Source organism: Bombina bombina, chromosome 4 (genome assembly GCF_027579735.1).
Source record: "Bombina bombina isolate aBomBom1 chromosome 4, aBomBom1.pri, whole genome shotgun sequence".
In the NCBI taxonomy this organism is placed as follows: Eukaryota; Metazoa; Chordata; class Amphibia; order Anura; family Bombinatoridae; genus Bombina; species Bombina bombina.
In genome coordinates this window covers 646,201,181-646,217,700 of record NC_069502.1, presented here as the reverse complement: position 1 = coordinate 646,217,700, position 16,520 = coordinate 646,201,181, and the positions used below count along the sequence as shown (strand labels likewise).

At 37.4% G+C, this 16,520-nt stretch overlaps 1 protein-coding gene across 6 annotated transcripts in view; it reads left to right on the top strand.

Annotated features, from left to right (window-relative positions):
- The window catches only part of LAMA2 (laminin subunit alpha 2), a 1,406,020-nt gene that overhangs the window by 371,217 nt on the left and 1,018,283 nt on the right, over positions 1-16,520 (top strand). For all 6 annotated transcript variants that reach the window (XM_053710700.1, XM_053710701.1, XM_053710696.1 and 3 more), the window contains exon 4: positions 11,791-12,033. In XM_053710700.1, coding sequence (XP_053566675.1) covers positions 11,791-12,033 — 243 coding nt within the window. The remainder of the gene's footprint in view (positions 1-11,790; positions 12,034-16,520) is intronic.

Sequence of the window (16,520 nt, the reverse complement as noted above, 5' to 3'; positions counted from 1 at the left end):
TGTAGCTGCCCCCCCTCATTCACCTAAACATCTCTGTGTACAAAATGGAAGATATTTTTACCACCAGAGTAAGTGTAAAGGGAGCAGTTATACTTCAGCTGCTGTTCAGCAGTTGGAAAAAAAAAACACACAAAAAACAATAGCCAGTCAGCATCAGCAGTTCTGAGGTCATGCATTGCTTTACTGTGATCTCTCATTAGATTTCATTGTAAACTTCCTTAAACTTCCTTAAACTCAATAGGAAAATAACATGACTGTGCCTGCGCATGCTAGATGCACACTCCTTTGCAAGTCCCGGAACTAGCATTCTGACCTGAGACTAGCATTCTGACCTGAGACTAGCATTCTGATTGGCTGCTTAAAGTCTCTTTACAGTGGGGGGTGAATACATAGGAGATTTTGAGCTAAACATCTTCCTTTTTTACCTAGAGATGTTCAGGTGATATTTTCTATTCAGCTTTTTACAGTTATGCTGCATCACTTTCAGGTGCTTCAATGTTTTGGTATCATGTCCCTTTAATGTAGCTGAAAGCCAAGGGTTGGCAATGTCTTCTCAACAGTGCTAAAAATGGAAGAATATAATGGTTTATACAATAATTTCTATAACCATCAGATGCTTTAAACTGCTTATAATATGTTAAATCCTAAGGCCTAGATTTAGAGTTTGGCGGTAGCCGTCAAAACCAGCGTTAGAGGCTCCTAACGCTGGTTTTTACTGCCCTCTGGTATTTGGAGTCAGTCATTAAAGGGTCTAAAGCTCACTTTCCAGCCGCGACTTTTCCATACTGCAGATCCCCTCACGTCAATTGCGTATCCTATCTTTTCAATGGGATCTTTCTAACTCCGGTATTTAGAGTCGTGGCTGAAGTGAGCTTTAGAACTCTAACGACAAAACTCCAGCCGCAAAAAAAGTCAGTAGTTAAGAGCTTTCTGGGCTAACGCCGGTTTATAAAGCTCTTAACTACTGTGCTCTAAAGTACACTAACACCCATAAACTACCTATGTACCCCTAAACCGAGGTCCCCCCACATCGCCGCAACTCGATTAAATTTTTTTAACCCCTAATCTGCCGACCGCCACCTACGTTATACTTATGTACCCCTAATCTGCTGCCCCTAACACCGCCGACCCCTATATTATATTTATTAACCCCTAACCTGCCCCCCACAACGTCGCTGCCAGCTACCTACAATAATTAACCCCTAATCTGCCGACAGCAAAGCGCCGCCACCTACATTATAGCTATGTACCCCTAATCTGCTGCCCCTAACACCGCCGACCCCTATATTATATTTATTAACCCCTAATCTGCCCCCCTCAACGTCGCCTCCACCTGCCTACACTTATTAACCCCTAATCTGCCGAGCGGATCTCACCGCTACTATAATAAAGTTATTAACCCCTAATCCGCCTCACTCCCTCCTCAATAACCCTATAATAAATAGTATTAACCCCTAATCTGCCCTCCCTAACATCGCCGACACCTAACTTCAATTATTAACCCCTAATTAGCCGACCTAATCTTGCCGCTACTGTAATAAATGTATTAACCCCTAAAGCTAAGTCTAACCTTAACACTAACACCCCCCTAAGTTAAATATAATTTAAATCTAACGAAATAAATTAACTCTTATTAAATAAATTATTCCTATTTAAAGCTAAATACTTACCTGTAAAATAAACCCTAATATAGCTACAATATAAATTATAATTATATTATAGCTATTTTAGGATTTATATTTATTTTACAGGCAACTTTGTATTTATTTTAACCAGGTACAATAGCTATTAAATAGTTAAGAACTATTTAATAGCTAAAATAGTTAAAATAATTACAAAATTACCTGTAAAATAAATCCTAACCTAAGTTACAATTAAACCTAACAATAAATATCAATAAATAAATTAAATAAAATACCTACAATTACCTACAATTAAACCTAACACTACACTATCAATAAATAAATTAAATAAAATACCTACAATTATCTACAATTAAACCTAACACTACACTATCAATAAATAAATTAAATACAATTCCTACAAATAAATACAATTAAATAAACTAACTAAAGTACAAAAAATAAAAAAATATTTACAAACATTAGAAAAAAATTACAACAATTTTAAACTAATTACACCTACTCTAAGCCCCCTAATAAAATAACAAAGACCCCCAAAATAAAAAAATGCCCTACCCTATTCTAAATTACAAAAGTTCAAAGCTCTTTTACCTTACCAGCCCTGAACAGGGCCCTTTGTGGGGCATGCCCCAAAGAATTCAGCTCTTTTGCCTGTAAAAAAAAAACATACAATACCCCCCAACATTACAACCCACCACCAACATACTCCTAATCTAACCCAAACCCCCCTTAAATAAACCTAACACTAAGCCCCTGAAGATCTTCCTACCTTGTCTTCACCATGCCAGGTTCACCGATCGATCCAGAAGAGCCTCTGATGTCTTGATCCAAGCCCAAGCGGGGGGCTGAAGAGTGACGTCCATCCTCCGGCTGAAGTCTTGATCCAAGCGGGCAGAAGAGGACATGCGGACCGGCAAACATCTTCATCCAAGCCGCATCTTCTATGTTCTTCAATCCGATGACGACCGGCTGATCTTCAAGACCTCCATCGTGGATCCATCCTTCTTCTCCGACGACTTCCCGACGAATGACAGTTCCTTTAAGGGACGTCATCCAAGATGGCGTCCCTCGAATTCCGATTGGCTGATAGGATTCTATCAGCCAATCGGAATTAAGGTAGGAAAATTCTGATTGGCTGATGGAATCAGAATCAAGCTCAATCCGATTGGCTTATCCGATCAGCCAATCAGATTGAGCTCGCATTCTATTGGCTGATCGGAACAGCCAATAGAATGCGAGCTCAATCTGATTGGTTGATTGAATCAGCCAATCGGATTGAACTTGATTCTGATTGGCTGATTCCATCAGCCAATCAGAATTTTCCTACCTTAATTCCGATTGGCTGATAGAATCCTATCAGCCAATCGAAATTCGAGGGACGCCATCTTGGATGACGTCCCTTAAAGGAACCATCATTCGTCGGGAAGTCGTCGGTGAAGATGGATGTTCCGCGTCGGCAGGATGAACATGGATCCGGAAGAAAGAAGATTGAAGATGCCGTTGATAGAAGACTTCAGCCGGATCATGGTCCTTTTCAGCTCCCGCTTGGATGAAGACTTCAGCCGGATCATGGACCTCTTCAGCCCCCCGCTTGGGCTTGGATCAAGACATCGGAGGAGCTCTTCTGGATCGATCGGTGAACCTGGTATGGTGAAGATAAGGTAGGAAGATCTGCAGGGGCTTAGTGTTAGGTTTATTTAAGGGGGGTTTGGGTTAGATTAGAGGTATGTGGGTGGTAGGTTGCAATGTTGGGGGGGTATTGTTTGTGTTTTTTTTACAGGCAAAAGAGCTGAATTCTTTGGGGCATGCCCCGCAAAGGGCCCTGTTCAGGGCTGGTAAGGTAAAAGAGCTTTGAACTTTTGTAATTTAGAATAGGGTAGGGCATTTTTTTATTTTGGGGGTCTTTGTTATTTTATTAGGGGGCTTAGAGTAGGTGTAATTACTTTAAAATTGTTGTAATATTTTTCTGATGTTTGTAAATATTTTTTTATTTTTTGTAACTTAGTTCTTTATTATTTTTTGTACTTTAGTTAGTTTATTTCATTGTATTTATTTGTAGATATTGTATTTAATTAATGTATTGATAGTGTAGTGTTAGGTTTAATTGTAGGTAATTGTAGGTATTTAATTTAATTAAGTTATTGATAGTGTAGTGTTAGGTTTAATTGTAACTTAGGTTAGGATTTATTTTACAGGTAATTTTGTAATTATTTTAACTATTTTATCTATTAAATAGTTCTTAACTATTTAATAGCTATTGAACCTGGTTAAAATAAATACAAAGTTACCTGTAAAATAAATATAAATCCTAAAATAGCTATAATATAATTATAATTTATATTGTAGCTATATTAGGATTTATTTTACAGGTAAGTATTTAGCTTTAAATAGGAATAATTTATTTAATAAGAGTTAATTTATTTCGTTAGATTTAAATTATATTTAACTTAGGGGGGGTGTTAGTGTTAGGGTTAGACTTAGCTTTAGGGGTTAATACATTTATTAGAATAGCGGTGAGCTCCAGTTGGCAGATTAGGGGTTAATGTTTGAAGTTAGGTGTCGGCGATGTTAGGGAGGGCAGATTAGGGGTTAATAACTTTATTATAATAGCGGTGCGGTCCGCTCGGCAGATTAGGGGTTAATAAGTGTAGGCAGGTGGAGGCGACATTGTGGGGGGCAGATTAGGGGTTAATAAATATAATATAGGGGTCGGCGGTGTTAGGGGCAGCAGATTAGGGGTACATAGGGATAATGTAAGTAGCGGCGGTTTACGGAGCGGCAGATTAGGGGTTAATAATAATATGCAGGGGTCAGCGATAGCGGGGGCGGCAGAATAGGGGTTAATAAGTGTAAGGTTAGGGGTGTTTAGACTCGGGGTACATGTTAGAGTGTTAGGTGCAGACGTAGGAAGTGTTTCCCCATAGAAAACAATGGGGCTGAGTTAGGAGCTGAACGCGGCTTTTTTGCAGGTGTTATGTTTTTTTTTCAGCTCAAACAGCCCCATTGTTTTCTATGGGGGAATCGTGCACGAGCACGTTTTTGAAGCTGGCCGCGTCCGTAAGCACCGCTGGTATCGAGAGTTGAAGTTGCGTTAAATATGCTCTACGCTCCTTTTTTGGAGCCTAACGCAGCCATTCTGTGAACTCTCAATACCAGCGGTATTTAAAAGGTGCGGCCAGAAAAAAGCCAGCGTTAGCTACGCACCCCTTTGGCCGCAGAACTCTAAATCTAGGCGTAAATGTTTGAGTTTAGCAAAATATTTTGTAAAAAAAAGTTAGCTGAATTCCATAAAAGCATACTGAGGTAGGCTCAGCACTGTACTTGTGACTTGATTACTATATGAATGCAGCTTTGGACACCCAGGGCCTACTTGACTTAGTTCTTAGCTTCCTGGTACCTGAACAGAACTCAGTGGCTAAATTGTTTGGTTCCCTGAACATTTAATTTCTTGAACCCTCTACTGAAAATACTGCTACCATATAGGGCTCAAGAGACATGCATGCTCCATGCTACATCAATATGCTCGAGTTTCAAAAAGGAGATCAAGAAAAAGACATAAATCTGATAGCAAAAGCAAATTTGTGATTTTTTGAATCATGTATGTTTTCCTTTAAGTGCTGGTTGTATGTTATTTTGTACTCTACTAGCACTATATTTTTTGTGTTGTGCTCTACATTCAATATGTAATAGACAATTATTTTATATTTCATCTAATATAAATGCATTCACATGTGTTTGAGGAAATATGTTAACATTAACATGTTGAACAGCCATTTTGTTTGATATAATGTCATAGACAGAGGTCAAAATTGCTATAGCAACAGTTCTTTTTATATAAGATAATTATTTTTCACTGAGCGTTTCTAATTTAAAACTTTTTTTCATTAAGAGCCAAGAAGAAAGTACATGTATCTTTAGGAGAAAAGTTAAGCAAAACGTAAAATAATTTCATGAAACTCTTAATTTTTTACCTTAAAGGGACATGAAACACAAATTTTTTCTTTCATGATTTAAGTAGAGAATACAATTTTAAACAACTTTCCAGTTTACCTCTATTGTCAAATTTCCTTCATTCTCTTGGTCTTAATTGTTAAAAGAGCAGCAATGCACTATTGGTTTCTAACTGAACAAATGGGTGAGCCAATGAAAATCAGTATAAATATGCAGCCACCAATCAGCAGCTAGAACTTAGGTTCTTTGTTGCTCATGAGATTTCCTAGATAAACCTTTAAGCAATGGCTAACAAGAGAAGGAAGCAAAATAAATAAAAGAAGTAAATTGGAAAGTTTTCTAAAATTGTATGTTCTGTCTAAATCATGAATGTCTAATTATGACTTTACTGTCCCTTTTAAGTAACATATCAAAAAGCAAACTTGACAAAAGTATTAATGGCTGTTGACTCAGTTTACACATGCTTTATATATGTATAAAATGCATATTTATAGAATGATCTGAGCACAATAGCTTTATGTTCTGTACTTACTGCAAATTTACCTACAATTGTTTATATTTCCTGATTGTTATTTCTATTAGAAGCAACCTAACTTAGTACGAAGAACCGCCTTATCGGCATGAAAAATTAAGATAAGGGGAATTACACTGCAAAGCTGAGAGTTCTGAGACTCTTCGAGCAGAAGAGATAGCAACAAGAAACAAAACCTTCCAAGATAACAACTTAATGTCTATGGAATGCAACGGCTCAAATGGAGCCAGCTGTAAAACTTTAAGAACAAGGTTAAGGCTCCAAGGAGGTGTAACAGACTTAAAGACAGGCCTGATTTTGACCAAGGCCTGACAAAAAGATTGCACATCTGGCACATCGCCAAACGTTTATGTAGTAAAACTGATAAAGCAGAAATCTGCCCCTTCAGGGTACAGACTGACAATCCCTTCTCCAGGCCTTCCTGAAGAAAAGATACAATTTTCTAATTCTACTCCAAGAGTAGCCCTTGGATTCACACCAATAAAGATATTTACGCCATAGCTTATGGTAAAGCTTTCTAGTAACAGGCTTGCAAGCCTGAATCATGGTCTCAATGACCGACTCAGAAAAAAACATGCTTAGATAGAATTAAGCATTCAATCTCCAAGCAGCTGCAGCTGCAGAGAAACAAGATTTGGATAAAGGAAGGGACCCTGAATCAGGAGGTCCATCCTCAGAGGTAGTCTCCTTGGTGGGAGAGATGACATCTCCACTAGGTCTGCAAATCAGATCCTGCGAGGCCACACAGGGGCTATTAGAATCACCGACGCCCTCTCCTATTTGATACGAGCAATGACTCATGGAAGGAGAGCAAACAAAGGAAACGTGTATGCCAACCTGAAAACCCAAGGAACTGCCGGAGCATCTATGAGAACGGCCTGCGGATCTCTTGATCTTGAACCGTACCTTGGAAGCTTGGTGTTCTGACGGGATGACATCAGATCTAACTCCAGCACCCCCCATTTGAGGACTGAGCTGGAAACCACCTCGGGATGGAGTTCCTACTCCATGGGATGAAAAGTCTGTTTGCTCAGAAAATCCGCTTCCCAGTTGTCTACTCCTGGAATGTGGATGTCAGATAGCAATTGTTGGTCTCTGCCCACTGAAGAATCCAAGTAACCTCCTTCATGGCTAAGGAACTCTGAGTTCCTCCCTGGTGATTGATGTAAGCCACAGAGGTTAAGTTGTCTGACTGGAACCTGATAAACTGGGCTGAGGACAACTGAGGCCAAGCCAATAGAGAATTGTAAATCACCCTCAACCCCAAGATGTTGATGCGAAGAGCAGACTTCTCCCGAGTCCAAAGACCCAGAGCTTTTAACGAGTTCCAGACTGCTCCACAGCCAAGCAGGCTGGCGTTCATGGTCACGATCACCCAGGAAGGTCTCTGAAAGCATGTGCCCTGAGACAGATGTTCCTGAGAGGGTCCCTTGACGACTGATCTAACTCCTCCGCATGGTCGCCATTCCATTGTCTGAGCATGCACAACTGGAGAGCTCTCAAATGGAATAGAGCAAAAGGAATGATGTCCATGAAAGCCACCATCAGACCGATTACCTTCATACATTGAACAACTGAAGGATAAGCAGTTGCCTGAGAGGCAAGAGGAAATGATTATGTTTTTTCTGACCTCTGTCAGAAAAATCTTCATCAATAGAGAATTGATTATGGTCCCAAAAAACACTACTCTTGTAGCAGGGGAAAGGGAGTTTTTTTTCAAATTCACATTCCATCCATAGGAATGAAGAAAAGACAACAATATCTCTGTGTGAGATTTTGCTTGTTGAAAAGATGGCGCCTGAACCAATATGCTGTCCAGGTAGGGTGCCACAGCAATTCTACGAGAATGGATCACTGTCAAAAGACCCACCCGAACTTTTGAAAAAATTCTGGGAGCCGTGGCTAGACCAAATAGAAGGGCCACAAACTGAAAAGGTTTTTCCAGAAAGGCAATTCTCAGGAATCTGTGATGGTCCCTGTGAATAAGAACATGAAGATACGCATCCTTTAGGTCTATGGTTGTCATGAACTGACCCTCTTGTACCAAAGGAAGAATGGAGCATATAGAATCCATCTTGATAGATGGAACTTAGAGAAACTTGTTTAGACACTTAAAGTCTAGAATGGGACGTAAAGTTCCCTCTTTTTTGGGACCCACAAATAGGTTGGAGTAGAACCCAAGACCCTGTTCCTGCATTGGAACTGGAACTATCACCCCCATTTCAAGAACGCCTCTCTCTTTATCTGGTCTGCATATAATCTTGAGAGATGGAATCTGCCTCTGGGAGGAAATGTCTTGAATTCCAGTTTGTAACCCTGGGATACTATGTCCACAGTCCAGGGATCTTGGACATCTCGTATTCAGGCATGAGAGAACTGAGAAAGTCTGCCCCCCACCTGATCCGATCCTGTTGCAGGATTCTTTGAATTTTTCCCCTTGTTCCAAGACTGATTGGGTTTCCAAGAAGACTTTATTGTTCCTGCTTGGAAGAAGAAGGGGAAGGCTTTCCTCTGAAGTTATGAAAGGAACAAAAATTACTCTGACATCCTTTAGGCCTATTTTTCTTATCTTGAGGTAGAAAAGACCCTTTTCCAACCGTAATATCAGAGATAATTTCTGCCAAACCGGGTCCAAACAAGGTTTTGCCCTTGTAAGGAATCATCAGAAGCTTAACTTTAGAGGAAACGTCCGCAGACCAGGATTTCAACCATAACGCCCTGTGGGATAGGATAGCGAACGTTTTAGCTCCTAGTCTAACAACCTGTAAAATGGCATCTGCAATAAAGGAATTTGCCAACTTAAGAGCTTTAATCCTATCTTGAATTTCATCCAAGGAAGTCTCTACTTGAAGAGAATCAGACAAGGCTTTGAACCAATAAGATGCTGCACTAGTCATAGTGGCAAAACACACCGCAGGTTTCCATTGGAGACCTTGATGAACATAAATCTTTTTCAAATAAGCCTTCAGCTTCTTGTCCATCGGATCCTTAAAAGAGCAGCTATCCTCAATAGGAATAGTGGTTCTTTTAGCTAGAGTGGAAATGGCCCCTTTAACTTTGGACCTGCAATTTCTGCATCTAAACATAATAAGCATGAATTCATGAGAGCAGGCTCTTGCTCCATATCAGACATGTTGTGAAACAGTAAATAAACTTGTACAGATAAGTTTCAAAGATTTTAATATTCAATTAAAATAAGCCAAGGAAAAAATACACTTTAAGTTTTTCAAACCGGACAGTTTAAAATGTATTGTTTTATTAAAGGGACAGTAAAGTCAAAACTAAGCAGTCATGATTCAGATAGGGCATACAATTTTAAACAACTTTCCAATTTACTTTTATCATCAAATTTGCTTTGTTCCCTTGGTGGTATTTTTGAAAGCTAAACCTAGCTAGGCTCAAACTGATTTCTAAACCGTTGAAAACCACCTCTTAGCTCAGAGCATTTTGAAAGTTTTTCACAGTTAGACAGTGTTAGTTCATGTGTGTCATATAGATAACATTGTGCTCACTCCCGTGAAGTTATTTAGGAGAATTCACTACATGTCTGTCAAAGGCACTTAGATAAGGAGGCTGTCTGCAGAGGCTTAGCTACAAGGTAATAACAGAGGTAAAAAGTATATTAATATAACTGTGTTGGTTATGCAAAAACAGGGAATGGGTAATAAAAGGATTATCTATCTTTTTAAATAAGAACATTTTTGGTGTAGACTGTCCCTTTAAGTAAATATGTGTCAAAAAATAAAGCCTAATAAAAACATTTTACCCTTTCTTTTTAAAAGAGTTTAAATGTTAGTCTCACACATGCTACAGTGCCTGTTTCATGCCCCAATGTAAACCCATACAACAGGATTATCTATGTCCCAATAAAAAAGCAATGTTTTTAATTTGTTAAGCGCATGGTCTCCCCAACTGGAAGAAAAATCACTTACCTGCTCTGCTGTCCGGCATGTAGACAGTTACAAGGTATGAGAGGACACAGTTCTTCACAGAGACCTTTGAAAAAGATAGAACAGAGTAGCCAACTCTGGCTTTCTAAACTAGGGCAGCAATTATTAGGAAAACGCAGTAAGTACCTCTTTACAAGTTCCTACCTGCTTTAAAGCCACCACTACCCGACTGCAAGGAATGATGTGAAATACGGCTATACCCCAAAACTTGCTTTTAGATTAAATCAAATTTTTTCTTCAGACACCTAAACTTTATCTCCTCCATGCACCAAAGGCAAAGAGAATGACTAGGGTTTGTGGATAAGGGAGTGATACTTAGCAGTTTAACTGTGGTGCTCTTTGCCTCCTCCTGCTGGCCAGGAATCATATTCCAAACAGTAATTACTCAAGTCATGGACTCACCATATCTTAGGAAAGAAAAACAAAATTTTATTTTTAAACATTTAGGGCCAGATTACAAGTGGAGCACTATTTATCTTGCTGAAGCGTTAACTGTAATAGAAGTAAGCTTTTAGCCCGTGTATTACAAGTTGAAAGTGAAATATTATCGCTCTTGCGCTAACCGACGAGTGTAAAAAGACGATCGTAGAATATTCCCCCATAGTAGTCAATGGAGCAAAATAAAAATGGGGGAAAAACCTACCGCCCTACTCACACACAAAAACGATCGATTATTCTCAAGTGTGCTAACTCGACATAAAAATATTAATATTTCACATTCCGATGTTCTTCACATAGCAGTATATTTTATATTTATTCATAAATACATATTCCTATATTTATCTGATTTTATTTTTGCACAAATATATATTTATACCTATATATATATATATATATATATATATATATATATATATATATATATATATATATATAATTTATATAAGTATAGATATGTACAGATATATTTAGGACAATCTATTAATAAATACTTATAATATATTCTGCTATGTGGAGAACATTGGAATGTGAAATATTTACTGTAAATACATGGTATAACACTTTATTAAATATGAATATTGCATAAATATGATTTTACATGTTTTCATCTACTTGTTATTAGTCTGTAGTAAGTCTGTAAATACATATAAAGACATAAATGCGTATGTACACACACATATACAGTATATATATATATATATATATATATATATACGCACACATACATATATACATACATATACATCTTTAGACATGTCTATGTATGTAACTCGATGTTAAAGTCATTTGCCTGCTTTTTTTTCTAACACCTGAGACCTCATATCTTTAAGCCCTTTTAACTTTTTTGTGCAATTTTTTTAAAATATTTTTTATTAGATGGTGTTATTATGAGTGTAATTGTACTTTGTAATGTATTATGATTTGTTTTGTGCAACTCTTTTAACCACAGCTCTGCAGACATGGTAATCATTCTAGAGTAAATTGCGATTGTGCTCAAGCAATCACGTTTACTTTTAACTTGTAATAAAAGCAAAAAACCCGACGTGCAAACACCCGCAATAAACACCTTAACTGTTAGCGCTTCACTCATAATCTGGCCCTTAGTTTGCATGCCGATCTTTTATAACACAATGATTAATTTCTGACACTCACAAAAATTACTTGAATATTCCTTTAATTAAGTTTTAGAGTTACTACTGTTTATAGTCATTTAAATCATTTGTATTACAATAATTATTTAACCTAAGGTAACTTGCTTTTATTTTATTTTCAGGTCTTTCAGATAGCTTATGTCATCATCAAAGCTGCAAATTCTCCACGTCCTGGTAACTGGATTTTAGAACGTTCATTGGACGGATTCAATTTTAAACCATGGCAGTACTATGCTATAACTGACGGTGAATGCCTGTCCCGATACAACACAACCCCAAGTTCTGCTCAGCCGTCTTACACAAGGGATGATGAAGTCACATGCACCTCTCATTATTCAAAGATTCACCCACTTGAAAATGGAGAGGTAAATTGTGCAATGAAGTAAACCAACAGCTGCCATGTTTTGTCTTTTTTGACAGTTTTTATTTTTTCCTGACAGCAGCACACAAGCTGGCAGTGTTTTTTGATTACTTATGTAACTGCAGAGAGAGAGAGGAAAGGTGCTGAATTAGGAGAACACATTTCCATTTCCACAGTGTAATGTTTAGACACCAAAAAGACAAAGCAATAAAAACTGACAGAATGATTTGCACATTAAGTTATGGCTGCAAAATAGATTTTATTACGTTATTTTATTCAGAGCAGGTAAAAATTTCATAAAATACTCACAATGTTGTTTTAGTTGTATTGTTTCTCTTGGAATGTGACATTACCGTGAAATTATTATAAGCTGAGAGCTTCCATTATGAAAAGATTTGTCACATAATGTTTTAAATTTTACAGCTGTCTAATAGAGGAAAACTACTAATAACAGTATATATATATATATATATATATATATATATATATATATATATATCCATATGATTATAAAATGAAAGATTCCCAAGAGGATTTGAGAGTACCTTCTTGTGATCTCACATAAATGTATACGGTAAACAGGCACCTTAATTCCAGCGCTAGAATTAAGGTAACTTTCCATTGCACAATGATATGGATATGGGATCATTATCAATATAATCTTGGATCAATTTATTTAATTTTGTTGTGTACACAAATCTAGGACTATATTTTTTTTCAGAGGGACTTATTATTGGTGGGGTTTATCACCCCATTCCCCCACATTTGAACTTTGTTGTTGCTTTGTAGACTATTGTTGCTGAATTAGGAACGTTTGTATTAGGGTTGCACCGATACCGATACTAGTATCGGTATCGGTACCGATACCAAGTATTTGCATGAGTACTAATACTCGTGCAAATGTACCGATACTTAAACCGATACCTCCACTTCCTACCCATATGCTATCTTGTGGCGTTTTTTCAAACTGCATGTTCCCATTTCATTTTAAACTGGAGTGGAGACTAAACTAAAAATTGTTTACTACTGTTCTGCCAATACAAATTGCTGTTATTTGTATTATCGTAGGAGAGATCACTGTACCTCATTCAGACAAACCCCTGAAGAACTGGGCAGTTAATAAACAGATTTCCAGCTCTGGCTAAAATGGCCCAAAAATATCTTTCTGCCCCATGCAGTAGTGTGGAAAGTGAAAGACTGTTCAACTTAGAGTCAAACTTCCATACAAATGTCAGATTGATGTTATATAACAGCCCTACAACCCAATTGCATCACCCCTTTAAATTTAATATTTTATTGTAATATTTTTTATTTATAAACATGTTCAGTGAACTTTGTGACAAATAAAACTGTTTTATTATTTCATAATGTCTTTTGAATTACAGTCCTTTATAATTATAAAGAAGGAATCTTAAATAATTAGTCTGTATTGTGCTGGGTAAACTGTCACATGACATTTAAAAAAAAAAGGTATCAGTAATTGGTATCGGCGAGTATTTGAAAACAAGTATCAGTACTTGTACTCGGTCATAAAAACATGGTATCGGTGAAACCCTAGTTTGTATGGTAGGATAATATATCATGGACAATAAATTGTACATATCATTTGTACTATTACATTTCTGTAGTAAATAGCCTGGTGCTGGATATGAGTGGTCTGTGTCTCATTATTACTTAAAAAAAATAATAGCTAGCTAGCTAGATAAATATATAGATATATATTTCACTTTGCATGCATTTATTTCCATTAGGAAAACAATTATTATCAGGGAACATGTAGGACCTTAAGATACTCTCACATTATTTTCCTGATACTTATTATCATACAATTATAAAAAAATATATATATCTTTTTATTTTGTTAAAGGGACTATAAAGACAAATTATACTGTCATGGTTCAGCTAGAGCATGCAGTTGTAAGATAATGTCTTTGTTTATGGATATGAGTCTGTGATAGGCTGAGATCTTTAACATGATACAAGGGACTGGCAAATTAAAGTAAAAAAAATCGACAGCTCATTTAAAGTAAGTGCTATTGCATTGTCTTTTTATTATCTAATCAGGCTGCATTTACTCACTGTTCCTTTAATTGTGCTGGGAACATATATTGCATATGTCTAAACAGTTCTGAAACTTTAATGCATCCTTCCAGTTGTAGAAAACCATATAAATTTTATAAAACAATTTAAAATACTCCAAAAAGTATCTGCAGTTTCAAAAAAAGACTTCTAGTTCACTTTAATTCTATATCTATCCAAGGGGAGCTGTTGATTTAAGCTACAACTAGTTGGGGATTTTTTTAAATGGTACTTTTTAAAAGTCTTTCGCCTAGATTACGACTTTTCTCTCACCGCTAACTTTCCTGCAGCGCTTGTATTACGAGTTTTCAGAAATCCATCGTTAAAAGACAAGAAGTGAGCATAGAGCAAAATTTTGCGCCAAATTTCACTTCAATACCAGTGCTGCTTAAGTCAGCAGTTAGCTGGTGTAACGTGCTCGTGCACAATTTCCCCATATGAATCAACTGGGAGAGCCAGCTGAAAAAAAGTCTAACACCTGCAAAAAAGCAGCGTAAAACTCACTCACGCAGCCCTATTGATTCCTATGGGGAAATAAAATTTTTGTTTACACCTAACACCCTAACATGAACCCTGAGTCTAAACACCCCTAATCTTACACTTATTAACCCCTAATATGCCGCCCCGCCACTGCCGCAACCTACCAACACTTATTAACCCCTAATCTGCCTTCCCCAACGTCGCCGCAACTATAATAAGCATATTAACCCCCAAACCGCCCGAACTCCCGCATCACAAACACTAGTTTAATATTATTAACCCCTAATCTGCCATCCCTAACATTGCTGCCGCTATATTAAAGTTATTAACCCCTAAACCTAAGTTTAACCCTAACACCCCCTAACTTAAATATAATTTAAATAAATCTAAATACATATTCCTATCATTAACTAAATTATTCCTATTTAAAACTAAATACTTACCTATAAAATAAACCCTAAGAAAGCTACAATATAACTAATAGTTACATTGTATCTAGCTTAGGATTTATTTTTATTTTACAGGCAAGTTTGTATTTATTTTAACTAGGTAGAATAGTTATTAAATAGTTATTAACAATTTAATAACTACCTAGCTAAAATAAATACAAATTTAACTGTAAAATAAAACCTAACCTGAGTTACACTAACACCTAACATTACACAGCAATTAAATAAATTACCTAAATTAAATAAAATTACCTAAATTACAAAAAAACAAACACTAAGTTACACAAAATAAAAAACAAATGATCAGATATTTAAACTAATTGCACCTAATCTAATAGCCCTATCAAAATAAAAAAGCCCCCCAAAATAAAAAAGCCCCCCAAAATAAAAAAACCCTAGCCTAAACTAAACTACCAATAGCCCTTAAATACAAAAGTACCTGTAAAATAAAACCTAACCTAAGTTAGCCCCCTGAAGATCGACTTACCGGGAGACGTCTTCATCCAAGCCGGGCCGAAGTCCTCAACGAAGCCAGGAGAAGTCTTCATCCAAGCCGGGCAGAAGAGGTTCTCCAGACGGGCAGAAGTCTTCATCCAAGCCGGGCAGAACAGGTCCTCCAGACGGGCAGAAGTCTTCATCCAGACAGCATCTTCTATCTTCATCCAGCCATTCTATCAGCCAATCGGAATTAAGGTAGAAAAAATCCTATTGGCTGATGCAATCAGTCAATAGGATTGAAGTTCAATCCTATTGACTTATCCAATCAGCCAATAGGATGGAGCTCGCATTCTATTGGATGATTGGAACCTCTACCTTAATTCGATTGGCTGATAGAATTCTATCAGCCAATCGGAATCTAAGGGACGCCATCTTGGATGACATCACTTAAAGGTACCTTCAATCGTCGTTAGTCCATCGGCAGAAGAGGATGCTCTGCATCGGATTTCTTGAAGATGGACCCGTTCCGCGCCGATGAAGATGAAGGATGAAGATAGAAGATGCCATCTGGATGAAGACTTCTGCACGCCTGGAGGACCTCTTCTGCCCGGCTTGGATGAAGACTTCTGCCCGTCTGGAGGACCTCTTCTGCCCAGCTTAGATGAAGAATTCTCCCAGCTTCGTTGAGGACTTCGGCCTAGCTTGGATGAAGACGTCTCCCGGTAAGTCGATCTTCAGGGGGTTAGTGGTAGGTTTTTTTAAGGGTGTATTGGGTGGGGTTTTTTTTTAGATTAGGGTTTGGGCTGCAATAGAGCTAAATGCCCTTTTAAGGGCAATGCCCATCCAAATGCCCTTTTCAGGGCAATGGGAGCTTAGGTATTTTTAGTTAGTATTTTATTTGGGGGGTTGGTTGTGTGGGTGGTGGGTTTTACTGTTGGGGGATTGTTTTTATTTTTTTTTACAGGTAAAAGAGCTGATTACTTTGGGGCAATGCCCCGCAAAAGGCCCTTTAGTTTAGGCTAGGGTTTTTTTTTTATTTTGGGGG